The sequence below is a fragment of the Bidens hawaiensis genome, unplaced genomic scaffold, assembly GCF_021521415.1.
Source record: "Bidens hawaiensis isolate Kalapana, Puna unplaced genomic scaffold, B.hawaiensis_p1.1 tig00009618_1, whole genome shotgun sequence".
Taxonomy (NCBI): Eukaryota; Viridiplantae; Streptophyta; class Magnoliopsida; order Asterales; family Asteraceae; genus Bidens; species Bidens hawaiensis.
The window spans coordinates 409,437-425,000 of NW_027491719.1; the positions used below are offsets into that span (position 1 = coordinate 409,437).

Here is a 15,564-nt window from a genome sequence, read left to right on the forward strand (position 1 = left end):
CAATCTACAAAGAGTACTGTCACAACACACCACAATGTTATATATGTTAAAAAGGTACTAGTAGTACTTCACTTGGCCCCGCACTAATTAGTAATTATTCTTTGAAATCCAATTGCTTTCACTCCAAATATTATCAGTTCCCGTCACGATCATCGTACCCAACCGAACCCATAAGTTCCGGTCCTTCTAAACGGGGATTATTCATGAAACTGTAATAGAAATAGCATAACTAATTCCGTTAAAAATAAACGGCAAATTGGTTTTTAATAATCCCATATTTTTGCAGTTAGCTAATAATAATTATACCTCAGATAATAGCTAACACCAGTCTCACCTTTCACACTAATTGTTTTCATTGAACCTTATTCTGATCAAAAGTCCTAAAGCATCAGTTTGAACTTTGAAAAAACCAAACTATGTTAAGTTTATTTTTTAATGGATGTCCAATGAAGACAACTAGTGTGAAATGTGGGGCTGGTGACAGTTATTTTCTGTGGTGGAATTATTATCGGGCAACTGCAAAAATATGAGCTTATTAAAATCCAATTTGCCAAAATAAACAAATATAAATAACATAACGAATATATACCAACTATATTAACAATACGCACCTTTCTTCTGTCAACTTAGAGAAGGAACCCCAAGTTGGAAACGTTCCACATAAATCATTATTCGACACATCCCTGCGAAAAAGAAAATTAATTAATAAACGTAATATAATTAAACCACGCAAGAGCACCTCCAACACAACTAAGGTGTCCTCGTTTGAGAAATCCAAACCACCTGACGTGCCATTGTGGAGGTGGAGTCCGGAATAGGCGTCCACAAATCCAAACCAGCAGTGGACGAGGGTGGTGGCCCCGTTATTTAAATATTTTTTAATATTGTTTGGAATTTTATAGTGTTATGGGAGAAATTGGTGTTTTCGGATGTTTGAAATTTGATATGGGTGTTGAGGTGACTAGTTGTGGATGCTCTAACTAGTAAGAACAAATAATAATTAAAAAGAAGTAATTGTGTGAACTCACATAATCTTAAGATTGTGAAGCTTGGTAAGACCTCTTGGAATTTTTCCTGTCAATTTGTTGTGACTAAGCCGCCTGCATTTATGGTTATAAAGGATTCGTTTATTTAGCTTGTGCGTCACGTAAAATTTTGGCAAAACAGCCGAATCGTGTTAAACGTGTTAAAAGTCACCCAACGTTTATTTTTCATACATGTCACCTTCTAAATTGTATATTTTTCAAATTTGTGATTATTATTTTAAATCGTAACAATCTAACACACTAAAAACATAATCTCATTTTGACCTGTTACCCAATCTGTCCCGGATCGAATTTCCAACATCTAATTTATATACTAAATATAAAACTAGGAAGATTGAGGAAACATACATGAATCTAACATTGGAAAGCTTGGAAAGAGATGGTGGAATAAAACCACTAAGGTTATTATGAAAAAGATCTAAGCTTATAAGATTCTTAAGTCCTCCAAGTTCAGATGGTATTGACCCCACAAAATTGTTCATGTACAGTTCCCTGCAAACAAACAAACCACATGCCATATTCATTTCTATTCAATGATCAATGACATAAATTTTTAAAAAAATTGGTTTTGATTTTATTATGCTTTTAATGTAAACCATGTGAAATCTGGACAAATGTAAATAATTCTCATATATGTGTTAATTTTTATTCAATATATATTTTTTTTATTATTGTTATTAATGGTGGCTATTTCTGACAAGACAGAGAAATAATTAGGTTTTAGGTTGTAACGTAACAGCTTACCATTTTAGCTAAAAGAGTCATGTTTAGGTTTACCAGTTTAATTAAACGGTGGCATTCACGTTAACATGTTTAACTCATTTAATTGACTAGGTTGGGCCTGATTAATTAAACAGGCTGATACATCAACCCATTTACGATCTGTTTAACTCATTTATTACAACTCACTAGCCGTTAACCTTTTTGACACATTTAAATAAATAGGTTAAACCGGTCATGTTTTGGTAATGCGATTTTAAGTGCCTTTGGGTTAGAGTTGAAGTGTTTGACAATCGTATATATATGAACCATGTTTGGGTAATTCGGTTCAACAAATTAACCCGTAATGTGAATATGTGAATAATAAGATGTACTTACAAGTACTGAAGACGCTCAAGCTTCCCCAACTCAGGAACAAGATTACCCGACAGCTTCGCGTTTCCAAGATCACTACACCCGACATAAATAAACAAGTTTTTTCAATAATTAAACTTTATAATGAATTGATTCTTTTCAAATAAAGATTTCATCTTTAGGCCAAAAGACAGTTTTTTTATTCAACAAAAAAGTGGTAATTAATCAAATTAAATTATATTAAAGAACCCGAGTGTGGGTAGTGTACTTACAGTCGGGTAACCCGGTTTTCAGAATCACAAGTAACATGAAACCATGTACATGGATCAACCAAAGTAGGATCCCAACTTTGAAGAACATTGGTGGGGTCCTTCACTGCTCTTCTCAAAGCATACAAAGCATCTCCTATATTATTATGTAACAATAAGAATGGATTTAAACCACAAGCAGTTTTTTAGAACGACAACTATATTATAAAAACTATCCAGTAAGCTCCTAGACAGTACGATATATCAATACAAACCGACCCATAAGTGAACAAGTTAAACGGAGTATAAGCATCTCCTATGTAATTATTATTATTATTATTATTATTATTATTATTATGTAATAGTGAGGATGGATCTAAACTAGAAGAATTTTTTTAAAAAACGACGTAAGCAGCTAGATAAGATGATACATCAATACAGATCGACCCATAAGAGAACAAGTTAAACATAGTTCAAGAATTTACCTTCAATGTTTGCATATGAAGATATGGATATTTGAAGAAGAATGAGAAGAAACAAAACAACCATTTTAAGGAAGTTGTTTAAAGAGGTTGGAGTTGTGTGAATGTGTGAGTAGTTGAACAAGTTTTGTAGTGGGAAATAAAGAATCTTGAGAGTGTATGAGTGGGGTGGGAATATATGGAGACCCAAAAGTCCAAAACTAAATGTACCCAACAAAGTTATTTTAATCAAGAAACAAAAGAAAAGAAAGTGGTTTCATAGTTTGATACCCAAACACAAGACACTGGCCATCCAATGTTAAGTAAAAAAAGAATCTTGGTTTCTTTCTCTTTTTAGGCGAATATTATTGCGTTAAAAAGATATTATTTGTATAAGGAATTATACTTGTAGGATTGTAGCTATAACAGACATAGAGTATGGTGTCATTTTTTGTTTAAATTTTCACTCTTACATTAATGTTACATTGGCTTTCACATATAGTTTCCACTTATTTTTGTATTTGGAAGATTGTTTTTATGGTTCTACTGAATTTTCACTGTCACGTCGTATTTAGTTTTTGAATACAAATAACATTTTCATGTTTTAACTTGTTAAAAATATAAACAAAACTAAGAAAATCGATTTGCTTTAATATATAATCAAAAATATCACTTAAAAATAATTGGGAAAAAACTTACTACAATATTAAATAACTACTAAATTTTAAAAAAAATAGAAAACTACAGCCCCGGTGGTTTAAAAAAAAAGACAAACGTAATATAAAAAAGGGGTGGGGTTAAAATATGCAGTCCTCATCGGGTAGTCGAAGTGGGTAAATATGTTAAATCAAGTTATTGATACAAGTATGTGTTAAAGCCGTACACAAGGCCAAAAAATTTTTATTTTGAAACAACTCGATTTTCAGTGAAATTTATATCGGGATGATAATAAAAAAACACATAGCGTAATTAGATTTTTTTAAAGGTTAAAAAGTACAAGTTTGTGCCGAAAATCAGTTGAACTGCCAAATTAATTCTTGACTGATAAATAAAAATCAATTTGTCTCATGGTAACTCTCCACGGCATGGAATTTCACGATTTCACTCCACGCTTGTGAACCACGAAGCAGAGGCGCGGTGTTCCACTTGACTCATAGTACTCATTGCCACATCATCTTCACGACATTCTTCCCCTCCCACACACCCCATGGCCGGCCTAACTTACAACACAAAACAATTAAATTCCTGTTAGTTCAGGTATTCAAATCTTCAATATAACTCTTTGTGTCGTACCGGGTCATATGACTTTTTCTTATTGTTTATACTTAGTTGAACAAAAATAACGGGTAAACAGAGGAATGTGCCGGATAGAATGTGCATGAATATCAATGTACAAACTAGTTGATGTATAGATATACCAAGTAGATGACTTGAATGTTATTAATACCAATTAGCATACTTTACTTTGTTATGATATTGTAGTACTTTGGTATTATTACTCATTTACTCCTTTTTATGATTGGCAACTAGTGGAGTAGTGGTCAACTAATTTCATTTGATTTTCCTTACAACTTTTTAAATGGAGACATAAACTTGATATGATTAAAGATGAAGATATGTTTATAAAGAGATGGAGGGATGAGAGTTTAAATTCCAAGTTTTCAAAATAAAGAAATGCAAAGCAAGAATTGTGGTCATAATGGGACACATTAGAAACAATGATAGACTTCTTCTCAAAAGAAACAATACTTTTTTCATTATTATTATTATTGATATGCATTGCATGATCATACACATTGATGGTAGGGGACCCTTAGCAATGGTCTATAACTTTAAAAAGGTAACCATTGACCTCTTTTGTCATTGTTCTTGGGTTGGAGAAAACCATCATATAAAGAAGATCTATTTATGTTCATGTGCATGATCATCATCACATGTTTGCTTCATGTTCAAAAACATGTCCCATTTGGTCAAAAAAGAAAAACTTCAATGGTAGGGGACCCTCATTGTTGGGCTCTTTGTTTACTCTCTACACTTATCATAGGCTCATAGCCATTGAACATTGCAACAAAAAACATAGTTTTTAAAGATTAAATAACTATATAGCACCATGTTTAGAAAAGATGATTTAGGTATAGCAGGATGTTGGCCCTAATTCTAGTCTACATCTACTGATCTACAATCTACATACATGTAAAGGTGTACAAAAAAATCGGTTTGGGACCGGTTTTAGGCAAACCGAACCGAACCGGTTTGGGTTTAAAACCGGTTTCACCCAAACCGGTTTCCAAACCGACCCAAACCACCAGTTTCAGGACCGGTTCCCCTTCAAATCTATCAAACCGGTTTGAGAAAAACCGGTTTGAAACCGGTTAAAACCAGTTTGAAACCGGTCAAACCGGTTTATAAACCGAACCGAACCGGTGTGACCAAGGTCGGCCTATCATGCTTCTAAACCGGTTTATAAACCGAACCGGTTTAAGTCAAGCCGGTTTTGACCAGTCGTTGACCAAACCGGTTCGGTTTATAAACCGGTTCGGTTTGGATTTAAAACCGGTTTTGTACACCTCTACATACATGTATAGTATACCTATAGTTGGGCCTAGCCCAAGAGGTTCAAGGTTAATACAATAATACATAATTACTTCAAGTCCAACACATCTTATGTTCTTAAGTCATTAACCTATATCCCTATATCATCTATGAAAAAAAAATTAAACAAACTCGAGCTTGGAGGGAATACCTGAAACATTTGGGACTGGTATTCGGATTTGAAACCGGGAATCAGATTAAAAATATATATATATTTATATATATATGTTCCGTAGGTATGGTACAAATATAGGATTAGATGATACACGACCCAATTACCCCAAATCATATGTCCGTTTACCTAAACAATATATTTGAATCAAATGCTTGAAAATATTTTATCTTTCCTTAATTCTTGTCTAATAAGTAATAATGCTTCATTCTACAAGTTTCATTTCGTAATAATTTTCTTGACCCCAAAAAAAGTTACATTTGTAGACAACTAGTGATTTACCTAGCGACAGATCGGTAAAACCCAGACAGATGGTGGTAAAACCCAAGCGTTGAGACCGTAAGTCGATCTGAATTCAGCCGGTTTCGGTTATGTGCGTTATTATACCGGAACTAAACCATGAATAAATATATAAATTGAGGTGGACCAATCATCAATGGGTAGCGTCGGTCGGTCAAACTCGAGCGTTAATAAAACCTAACCGTTGCCGCCTACGTAAATTCAGTCAGTTTCCTTCATGTCCGTTACGACACTGGAACTAAAAAAATGGTATTCGGCCATTTCGTTACATTCATTACGATACTAGATTTAAAAGGAAACATGATAAGTAGCAAATTCAGTCAGTTTTTGTCACACTCATTACGATACCAGAATTAAAAAACCAAAAATTAAATTATTATTCAGTCGGTTTTCTTTATGTTTGTTGCCAAATAATAATAATAATAATAATAATAATAATCTTACACCAATTAGGTGCCTGCAAGGAACATATAATATGGTCCTTGCGGCAACAAACTAAAAACCTACTTTTTTAATTCCAATTTTATCCTTCAGGTTGACCCATAGCCAAGAGAATCACAACCAAAAGTTACAACATTTGGACACAAGAGAATATATAATTTAGTACATTGAGGAACTTGAAGACCACCCTCTCCAAATCCCTCTTTTTTCATACTCCTAAATGTCCTGTCAAACACCTAAAAACAACTACTGCTGCGAATCATTAACAGATTAAAGACTACATAAATACACATAAACACGCGTCCTCAAAAGACCATTTAACCACCGCCGCCGTCTTCATTATTAGCCTTCACAAACCGACCCTTCACTCGTTTTCTAGTATCCGCCCTTGCCTTCCTCGACTCGTATCGAATGTGCTTGTCATATCTACACACATTTTGAATTCTCAAATGATAATCCTTGACAAATTATTATGCAGCTAATAATAGGGGTGTGCATGGTGCGGTTCGATGCAATTTGGGCTAAAACCAAACCGAAAACCAAAACTTTGGTTTTTGAATTTTTGAAACCGTTTGGTTTTGGTTTTTTTCGGTTTTTGTTTTGGTTTAAGTTCGGTTTTTTCGGTTTTTGCCATTTGAGCTTGAAAATTTTAGGCCGAAAATAAAGTTGGCCTAAAATAATGAATTCAGGTATAAATAACTTTGTTAATTGTTGACTACTAGACTAACATACATTGACTAATATACATTTGTCCAAAAGTATTTGAATTACATATTTATTTAATTCTTATAAAGTACTTAAATAAAATTTAAGAAAACAAAATTTAGAAATTTGGTTTGGTTTTTTCGGTTTTTATTACATGCAAAACCAAAACCAAACCGTTAGTTCGATTTTTACAAAAACATAAAACCAAACCGTTAGTGAAGTTCGGTTTTTTCGGTTTCTCGCACACTCCAAACTAAAAAGCACTAAAAAAACATAAAAATACCTTCTTGTTTTCTTCTTCTCCTTGTAACGAAGCATCGCGTCCCCTCTGTTCTTCGCCAAAAGCTCCAAATCAGCTTTAGTTAGTGACGTGGCAAGTTTTTCAGACCCGATCACATTTTGATCAGTAAACTGGATATCATTTGAACCACCAACATATCCATTTGGTGTTACAAAACTTGTTATCCTGTCATTTGAGTTCTGAATTATGCGCAAAACAAGTTAATATTTGGCATGATTAATAATTTATTATAAGTTTTAGGAATTGTAAGAAACGAAAAGCGAAAAACCGTCTTACACTGAAAGCTGCAATTTCGGTGTGGTGTGTGGAGTAATTAATCCCATACATTTCTCCTAACACAGTTTTATCTGCTTCACTTAAACTTTCGTTAATTGTTTTTATCATGAATCCTTCATTGTTTGCATCGGATTCATCCGGACTAGCCAACCGACCCATGTTAAAATCCCATATCTGCAAGAAAAAGGCGTAAACAATTAAAATTTGTTAATCCAATAGAAAGTTATTATTCGCAAACACATGATAAAAGAAATGTTATTTTAGGATAATATAAGTTGTTTTCAATAAGCAGATGGAAATTGCTTATTTTATCAAGAGTAAACTACGGTTTTCGTCCCTGTGTTTTGTCCATATCAGCGGTTTTAGTCCAATAGTTCCAAATCTGCAATTTTCATCTCTGTGGTTTCATTTCACTTGCAATTAAACCCGGCCCCACTAGCCCCGTTAAGTCTGATTGTTAAACCCATCAGCGTGCCCCTCACGCGAGGGGCATGCTGATGGGATTAACGACCAGACTTAACGGGGTTAGTGGGGCCGGGCTTAATTGCAAGTGAAATGAAACTACAGAGTTGAAAATCGCAGATTTGAAACTATTGGACTAAAACCGCAAATTTGGACAAAACACAGGGACGAAAACCGCATTTTACTCTTTTAATAAATAATACTTGTTATGTTTAAACAAATAACACTTGTTATGTGTGTGCACGCAAGCGTGTTATCACCTGATCAGTTTAAGCAGTATTAAAAACCAAAGTTTACAAATTTATATTACTCTAATGGGTTGAAAAGGACTCATTTGGAGTATTAACTACTTTTGGTAGTATATTAATACCAATTGTTGACACTAAGACAAGCCACAAAAGAGTAAAACATGCTTTAGAGGTTGATATTATATTTAATAAAGATACTGTTTTCTAGACAGTCAAAGGGTGGCTTCAAACTTCAAAGTTATACCTAAATAACTGAAATTTTGATAATAAAAGAAACTATATATTACAAGTGCCAACGAGCCGAGCCGAGCCGATCTGAGCCACGTGCGATCTCCTTGAGATCAAATCGATAAAAAGTTCGAATCGAGACGAGCCTATCGAGCCCGAGCCTCAAATAAAGCTCGTTTAGTTATCGAGCCAGAGCCTAGTGTATTTTTTAAGTTTTTAAGTATGTTTTTAACTCCATAACAAGCTCGAGCCGAGCTTTAGCTCATTTAAGGTATTGAACACATTTAAGACATTGCACACGAGCTAACAAGCTCGATCTGAGCTTAGGCTTGTTAAGGTTTTTCTCAAAATATATAAAAGTAATTAAAAATGTATATAAATTAGTTTATTAATATAAATTAGCTGAAAGTAATTAAAAATGTCATCATCATCATCATCGTACTCAGTATATCCCACCAATAGCAAAGCTATGGTAGGGTCTGAGGAGGGTAAGATGTAGACAGCCTTACCTCTACCCCATGGGGATAGAGAGGCTGCTTCCGGTGAGACCCCCGGCTCGATAGTAGTTTTGCATCAAGCCTTGGACATATTACATAAGGCACATAGCACTCAATCATCGGGACGCCGGCTGATTGGTGCATGTACCCTTGTCTTTCGGCTATCAACGCCACCACATGATGCCTGATTAACCTTCCATCACTTTTAACGTTATTTTCACAAAATTAGTAAAATAACGTCAAAATTAGTGCAATTTTACTTTTGCCCACCCGAGGGTTCACACATATATACATTATATGCGCGCACCGCAAGCAGGGCACAATCACGATCCGAGCCAGACCTTTAGAAAAAGACCTCGAAACAAGCCGAGCTTGAGCTTTCTTAAGTCAAAATGCACCGAACTCGGGCTCGGCTCATTTACACATGTGTCAATGTATCAATACAACACATTTGCAATACAAATTACTTAAACATTGATCACTAATACCTCCAAACCTTCTAAACCAATACAGCAAATATTAACAAACAAAAAGCTCTAATCTTTATATTCTTATCTTATTCTAAACCATCATTAATCTAAAATCCAAAACATAATTCAATAACTTATAAAAAATATATACTACCTGTGTGCCTCTATGATCTCTTGGTTTAGAACTCCACATCAAGCTCTGATCTTTCAACGAATCAACGTCGAACGGCCCTTGCATCATCAATAACGACGTAAACGGCTGGTGCCCGCATTGCACCTCATCCATATTACCATCATCATCCTCATCATTACCATTCTCATTCCCATTATCATTCCCATTAACATTATCATCCCCCTGCTGACGTGGCGCATCCTTTACTAACAAACTCTGTTTATACAGCTCGGTTAACTGTTTCAAGATCACATTTTTCTGTTTCCCACAATTACCATTACTAATATTATTATCATCATTATTATCAATATTAATATTATTATTAGTAGTAGTAGTATTCTCATCAGGAACCATTAAATCTTGCATCCACGAATTCGGGTCGAACAACGGGTACTCCCACTGCTCCGAATTATGACCCGGATCCGGATTTCCCATCTGGGTTTTCTTCGCCCGGTGATTCTGAGCGTACTCCCACTGACCCGAGTCGTGACCCGGGTTTTGACCCGGATCCGAATCACGACCCGAATCATGACCCGGTTCAGGATCCGAATTTCCCAACTGGGTTTTCTTCGCCCGGTGATTCTGAGAGTACTCCCACTGACCCGGATCCGAATTACGACCCGGATCATGACCCGGATTAGGATCCGAATTACCGAACTGGGTTTTCTTCAGCCGGAGAATCTGATCCAAATCCAACCCGAAACTGGCGGCAAGATCCACTGGCGAAGGGGTACCAGTGAAACCCTCAACGGGTATTCGATCATGTACAGCTGAGACAGTACAATTAGCATGTGAGTCAGAGTCACAGTCACGGCAGAGGACGAGGTTATCGGTGGCGCATCGGACGGAGACGGCGGAGTTACGGCAGCCGTCGCAGATCTGGGAGCGGTGGTGTTTGCCGGAGAGAGCGTTGGCGGCGTGGACGTGGTAGTCGCATAGTAAGCAGAGTTTGGCGGAGTCAGCGCGGCAGAAGATGACGGCGGAGTGGTGGTTGCAGTAGTCGCATGGTGGGTTTGGAGTGGCCATGGTGGTGTGAAGATGGTCAATGAGGGTTTGAAGGAAGAAGGAAATAAGGGTTTCCTCTTTTGGAAGGTAGTTACTTTTTTATTATTGATTATAAATTATAAATATCATATCATTATCAAGATTTTGGATATAATAATAATAATAATAATAATAATAGTTACAATTGATTAGCAGTGTTGTAAAAATCTTAATTATGTGATGATTAATAGGATAATTTCTGATTAATCGTTGGTTCACATCTTACTGATTAATTTTCATGCCAAAACCAGAATTATTCGGGGACATATTTAGACTTTTCTGACGATTTTCGAGCCACAATCGGGAGTTACCGACGAGATTCCGGCTAAAATAAGCGGTTTCTCGTAAGATTTCAGCCAATTTCCTGTCAAATTGTGTGTGTTTGTATATATTAAACTAAAGATTAAATGTAAAAAGTGTGCGGCCATATATAAACTGAAACTTTGCTATACATTAAAGTCTGATTCGATTAATCGTTTGTATCTACCTCACAGCTCGATTAGCGACTAGCGATTTCTATAACACTGATGATGAGTGATTTTAGTGGTAGAATGTATATAATGTTATATGATTCGTATGGTGTGTTAGCCAGTTAGTGTCACATCGTTGACATAATACAAACATAGCATATGACACGCATGAGTTGTTATGAGTTTGTATGATGTGACAACAATGTGTTATAGCATTTGTAATGGCAAGTTGTTGATGTCATCCGTTTGATGTGGGTTAAGAGCGGGCGGGATATGATTTACGCATCCATGTTGTGGGCTTATGGTTTGGCGTAGTAGTTTGAATTTGTGGACGAGAGATAGAATGATGGTAGGGCACTCCTCAACTAATAAAAGTTTTAATTGAGCTTGTGGAGACTTCTTGTTGTTGAAGAAAATTAATGTTTTTAAAATGAATTATGAAATATAATGTGGAGCTAATGTGATTATTTATGGAGAGGAAAGAGATAGGGATCACCTAAACCGCAACAAGTTTAATAAAGAACGGGCTAGTTAAAACTCCATTGTCTATGTGACAGTAACGTAGCTCTTTAACTAGCATATGTTAATTAGCCTACAACGCATAACTTAATTATGAGAATATATGATTAAACCGCAAACCAAATTAAATATAAATAAAATATTTAAAAGAGACTATTTTTGCGTGATGGCTTTCTATTCTTACATTTCCTTGCGCCCATTGGCTTACAAATGAAAGACAATCCATCAAGAATCTTTTGATTCGATCCGTTTCTTAATTTTTGATTAAACCACACACGTCCTCATATACAACAATATATTAATATTGTGTGTGGTATATAATAATATTACTTTTTTGATTCATATGGATTATATATGAAATAAATAATTATATTACAATAATGTGTTTATATGAGTGTTTGCTACGAATCAATAATCTTACATAAAATGAAAGTAATTTAATAAGATTAGGTGAATTGTTAATAACTTAATATGAAGGATTTGTTGAATAATATTTTAATGATAGCAAAAGTGATACGAAGAATCTTATAGAAAATGATTTAATGTTTTTTTTTTATTTAGAATGACTTAGATGGCTGAAACTAGCAGATAATTTGTTTAATTGCCCATGATAATTGACTAATTGTTACAAGAATCCAAATATTTTATAATGTTACTGAAATTTGAAAACAAGGTTACAGGGAAAAAAAACACTAAAATATTCAAAAATATGCCACAACACTAGTATTGGAGCTTACATTTTTATCTTTATATACAGGCTTCTTAACGATACAAAGGGTAAAATAACATATGCTTAACATGAATTTTTTAGTCACCTGTGCCACTTATCTCTAGATAGTTGTGACCAGACCGTTGTATAACTCAATATCTATAAAAAAAATAATAAAATAAAAAAAGAGCGATGAATGGTTAAAGAGAGAAAGTACGATCCAAACACAAACTCGAACACGTACAACTAGGTTTTGGATATAGGAGAACAAACTTGGTTCCAAACTTACTATGTATTGCATGTTAGATATACTTAGTGTTATCGGATCGAGTTGTTTTTTTCTACCAATGTGAGTCATAATATTCATCAAACAAGTCAGGGGATGCATAATACACACTTATTTAAGTTTAAAACGTGGATGAAGCCCCTAAACAAAGCGAGTGCCAAAAGCGCCCGTGGTAGTAAGGTCCGTTGAAGGTAGACTTTAAACATTCAGATTTGTCACATGTTAAAATCATATGTCATAATTGACTGCATTTTTAATGCAATCGGGATTAGGCAGTTTCCAAACCTAATCTTCGTACTCCATATACGACATGTCTTCATTTGAGTCAAACTCCCCGGTTTGAAAATTATCACAGAAATCATACGAGGTTCTTGTTAAGAATTACTGAGTTTTGTTCTATTGAAATTTTAAGAGAAGCAACCTATTGTTTCGTTATGAAAATGCATCACGGCTCTCAGATTATCCAAGTTTTCAATTATGAATCACCACCTTCATTTTTTTATTTATATATATAATATAGTACTACAATTGACGAACTCAACTTCGTTACATACTTTATTTTAATATTTGATTTAACACTTGATTCGTATGGGCTCTTAGCAACGGAGTCCATAATATAATATAGTACTGCAATATGCAAATGTCATGTTTTCTTGAATATGCACACAATTTGGGCTTTATTTGCAGGCCTTGGGCTTCTTTTTGTGAGCTTGATTCATGTGTGATTATTATATATCCAACCAGTTTATTTTTTTCTCCATGTTAAAAAAGTTTCCAATTTATAAGATACTTTCAATAGTTAAAAGAATAGTGGCTTTTTACATTAAAATAGAAGACAAACAGACAAATAAACGATAAGTTGCACCACTATTTCTTTTAAAAAAAAGTTACATTATATTTGAAGAACACGGGTTCCAACATTTAAGGAGTTTATTCTAGTTGACATTTTTTTAGTATTCGTTTTTTTACGACAAAACAAATTATATTAGAAAGCAAAGAACCTCTTGCTAGGAGCTAGAGGGAACAAATAGTCTACAACCAAATAAAGAAAACTACAAACATACACGGTGATACACCAAATAACAATCTACTCAAACCAAGATTTTGTTCAAAGGAGAGACGATCCAGTCTTGCCAAACAATCCCTTATGTGAATATATGTGCTTAATCCAACCATAGAGATCATTCTTGATTACCTTCAAAATAAACTCTGTGGTGAAAACAGCTAAAAGTTTTTCGTGATCCATTGTTTCCAAATGCTCTAAATAGAAGAGTAGATAATAGCCTTAAGAATCAGTTTCCCAAAATGAGAAGACGGGTGAGAGGCTACCCACAAAAAGTTGTTCTATCGACCCAAGAGCAGCTCTTGAAGTCCCAACTGTTGGAAATCAGGCCCAAGAACACGAACACAAAATTTTGATCTCAACCAAGATCGACTCTTTCTTATTATTATAATTGTTGACTCTTTCAAATTACATAAACCCTAGCCATATATTTATAATAAAATAACAACTTGCAAGACAAGACAACTTATTCTACAACTAAATAATATTTAATAGTCTTACCTAGAGGTGGCAAATGGGTTGGGTTGGGTCGAACGAGTCATGGGTTGAAATGAGTCGTAGGTCAAAACGAGTATGGGTCAGAATGAGTTTGGGTCAAAACGAGTCAATTAAAAAAAAGGTTGTTTTGGTTCGGGTCGAAATAGGTTAGGGTCGAACCGATTTTTTTTTTTTTTTTTTTTTTGTGAACGAGAATAACGGCGGAAACATTTTAGATTTTCGTTTTTTATTTATATTTTAATTTATGATTTTTTTACTATTTTTTTTAGTGGTTTTCTATTAAGATCAAAAACCCTCAAAAAATATTCAAAAATAATAATAAAAAATTAAAACTCAAAATATAAATCATAAACAAAAAAGGTAAAAACACTAAAATGTTTCATACGTTGTCCTCATTTCATAAAAAAACCCACCTAGAATCGAAGCGAAACCGAAAGAATCGACGAAAATGAAACAAAGAAACAAAAAGCCAAAACCGGACCACATCAATCGAAACCGAAAAAATCAATCAAAACGAAACTATAAGAATTCAAACTGAACAAAAACAAAACTGAAAAAACGAACAAAAACGAGTCTGGAATCGACCAGAAAGAAACAAAAGAAACCAAAACCCAACACGTCACGGGTGAAAACTCGTGTTGGCTTGAAACCTGAACCGAACCCGTTTCGTGCCGAAACCTGTCTTGTACGAAAACCCGTTCCGATCCGAAACCTGTCACATTTCCTTAGGACACTAACCCACATCGACTTATTTCTTTGAACTTGTCGACCCATTTTGACCCGAAAATAAAAGAATGAAATTTCAAATGACTCATTTTAACCCATTTAATTAAAACCTTTTACCCAAACCAACTCATTTAACTTTTAAACAACACAAATTAACTCATTTGAAAGGGTTTGGGTCAAGATTGCCACCCCTAGTCTTACCATACTAAATAAATGTACCAAAATAAATATAATAAAATATTTTCACTTAGCCCCTTCAACTTTCGATAACACGTTTCAAGATTATATCTCAATACCATCCACAACATAAAGAAATAGCTCTCCAAACCTCTTTAACCCCAACGCAGTCAAGAAATACATGATCCGAAGATTCATCTGACAATAAACAAAAAGTACAGCTCCGTGATATTGAATCCAAACCCCTAACCAAAAGACTAATAGTAAATGATTTATTAAAAACAAAACGTTGTAAAAGATCAACCATTTCCACACTTGAATAAAGTGGTTTTGACTTCGATAATGAATAACTATGGAGATTTTCTAAACGTTTATTTTA

At 34.5% G+C, this 15,564-nt stretch overlaps 2 protein-coding genes across 2 annotated transcripts; both read right to left on the bottom strand.

Annotated features, from left to right (window-relative positions):
* On the bottom strand, positions 1–3,027 carry LOC143533073 (leucine-rich repeat protein 1-like). The gene is made up of 7 exons (XM_077027944.1): positions 2,854–3,027; positions 2,393–2,525; positions 2,145–2,216; positions 1,395–1,538; positions 1,029–1,100; positions 612–683; positions 1–209 (listed from the first exon to the last, which is right to left on the bottom strand). The coding sequence occupies exons 1-7, from the start codon at positions 2,915–2,917 to the stop codon at positions 134–136; spliced, it is 633 nt and encodes a 210-aa protein (XP_076884059.1). The 5' UTR covers positions 2,918–3,027; the 3' UTR covers positions 1–133.
* Positions 3,028–6,439: 3,412 nt separating this feature from the next.
* On the bottom strand, positions 6,440–10,719 carry LOC143533061 (zinc finger protein CONSTANS-LIKE 15-like). The gene is made up of 4 exons (XM_077027933.1): positions 9,676–10,719; positions 7,617–7,790; positions 7,323–7,519; positions 6,440–6,760 (listed from the first exon to the last, which is right to left on the bottom strand). Exons 1-4 carry the CDS (start codon positions 10,717–10,719, stop codon positions 6,652–6,654), a joined length of 1,524 nt encoding a protein of 507 aa, XP_076884048.1. The 3' UTR covers positions 6,440–6,651.
* Between the last annotated feature and the right edge of the window lie 4,845 nt (positions 10,720–15,564).

What these genes read in the sequence shown, in the direction of transcription:
- LOC143533073 (XM_077027944.1), bottom strand. Translation starts at nt 2,917, where the DNA reads ATGGTTGTTTTGTTTCTTCTCATTCTTCTTCAAATATCCATATCTTCA. An exon ending in CTTGAGCGTCTTCAGTACTT is followed by an intron (nt 1,539 to 2,144) that starts GTAAGTACATCT and finishes GTTTGTTTGCAG; the next exon opens with GGAACTGTACATGAACAATT. An exon ending in CTTTCCAATGTTAGATTCAT is followed by an intron (nt 1,101 to 1,394) that starts GTATGTTTCCTC and finishes CCATAAATGCAG; the next exon opens with GCGGCTTAGTCACAACAAAT.
- LOC143533061 (XM_077027933.1), bottom strand. Translation starts at nt 10,719, where the DNA reads ATGGCCACTCCAAACCCACCATGCGACTACTGCAACCACCACTCCGCC. An exon ending in GAGATCATAGAGGCACACAG is followed by an intron (nt 7,791 to 9,675) that starts GTAGTATATATT and finishes TTTTTCTTGCAG; the next exon opens with ATATGGGATTTTAACATGGG. An exon ending in GAGAAGAAGAAAACAAGAAG is followed by an intron (nt 6,761 to 7,322) that starts GTATTTTTATGT and finishes AAATGTGTGTAG; the next exon opens with ATATGACAAGCACATTCGAT.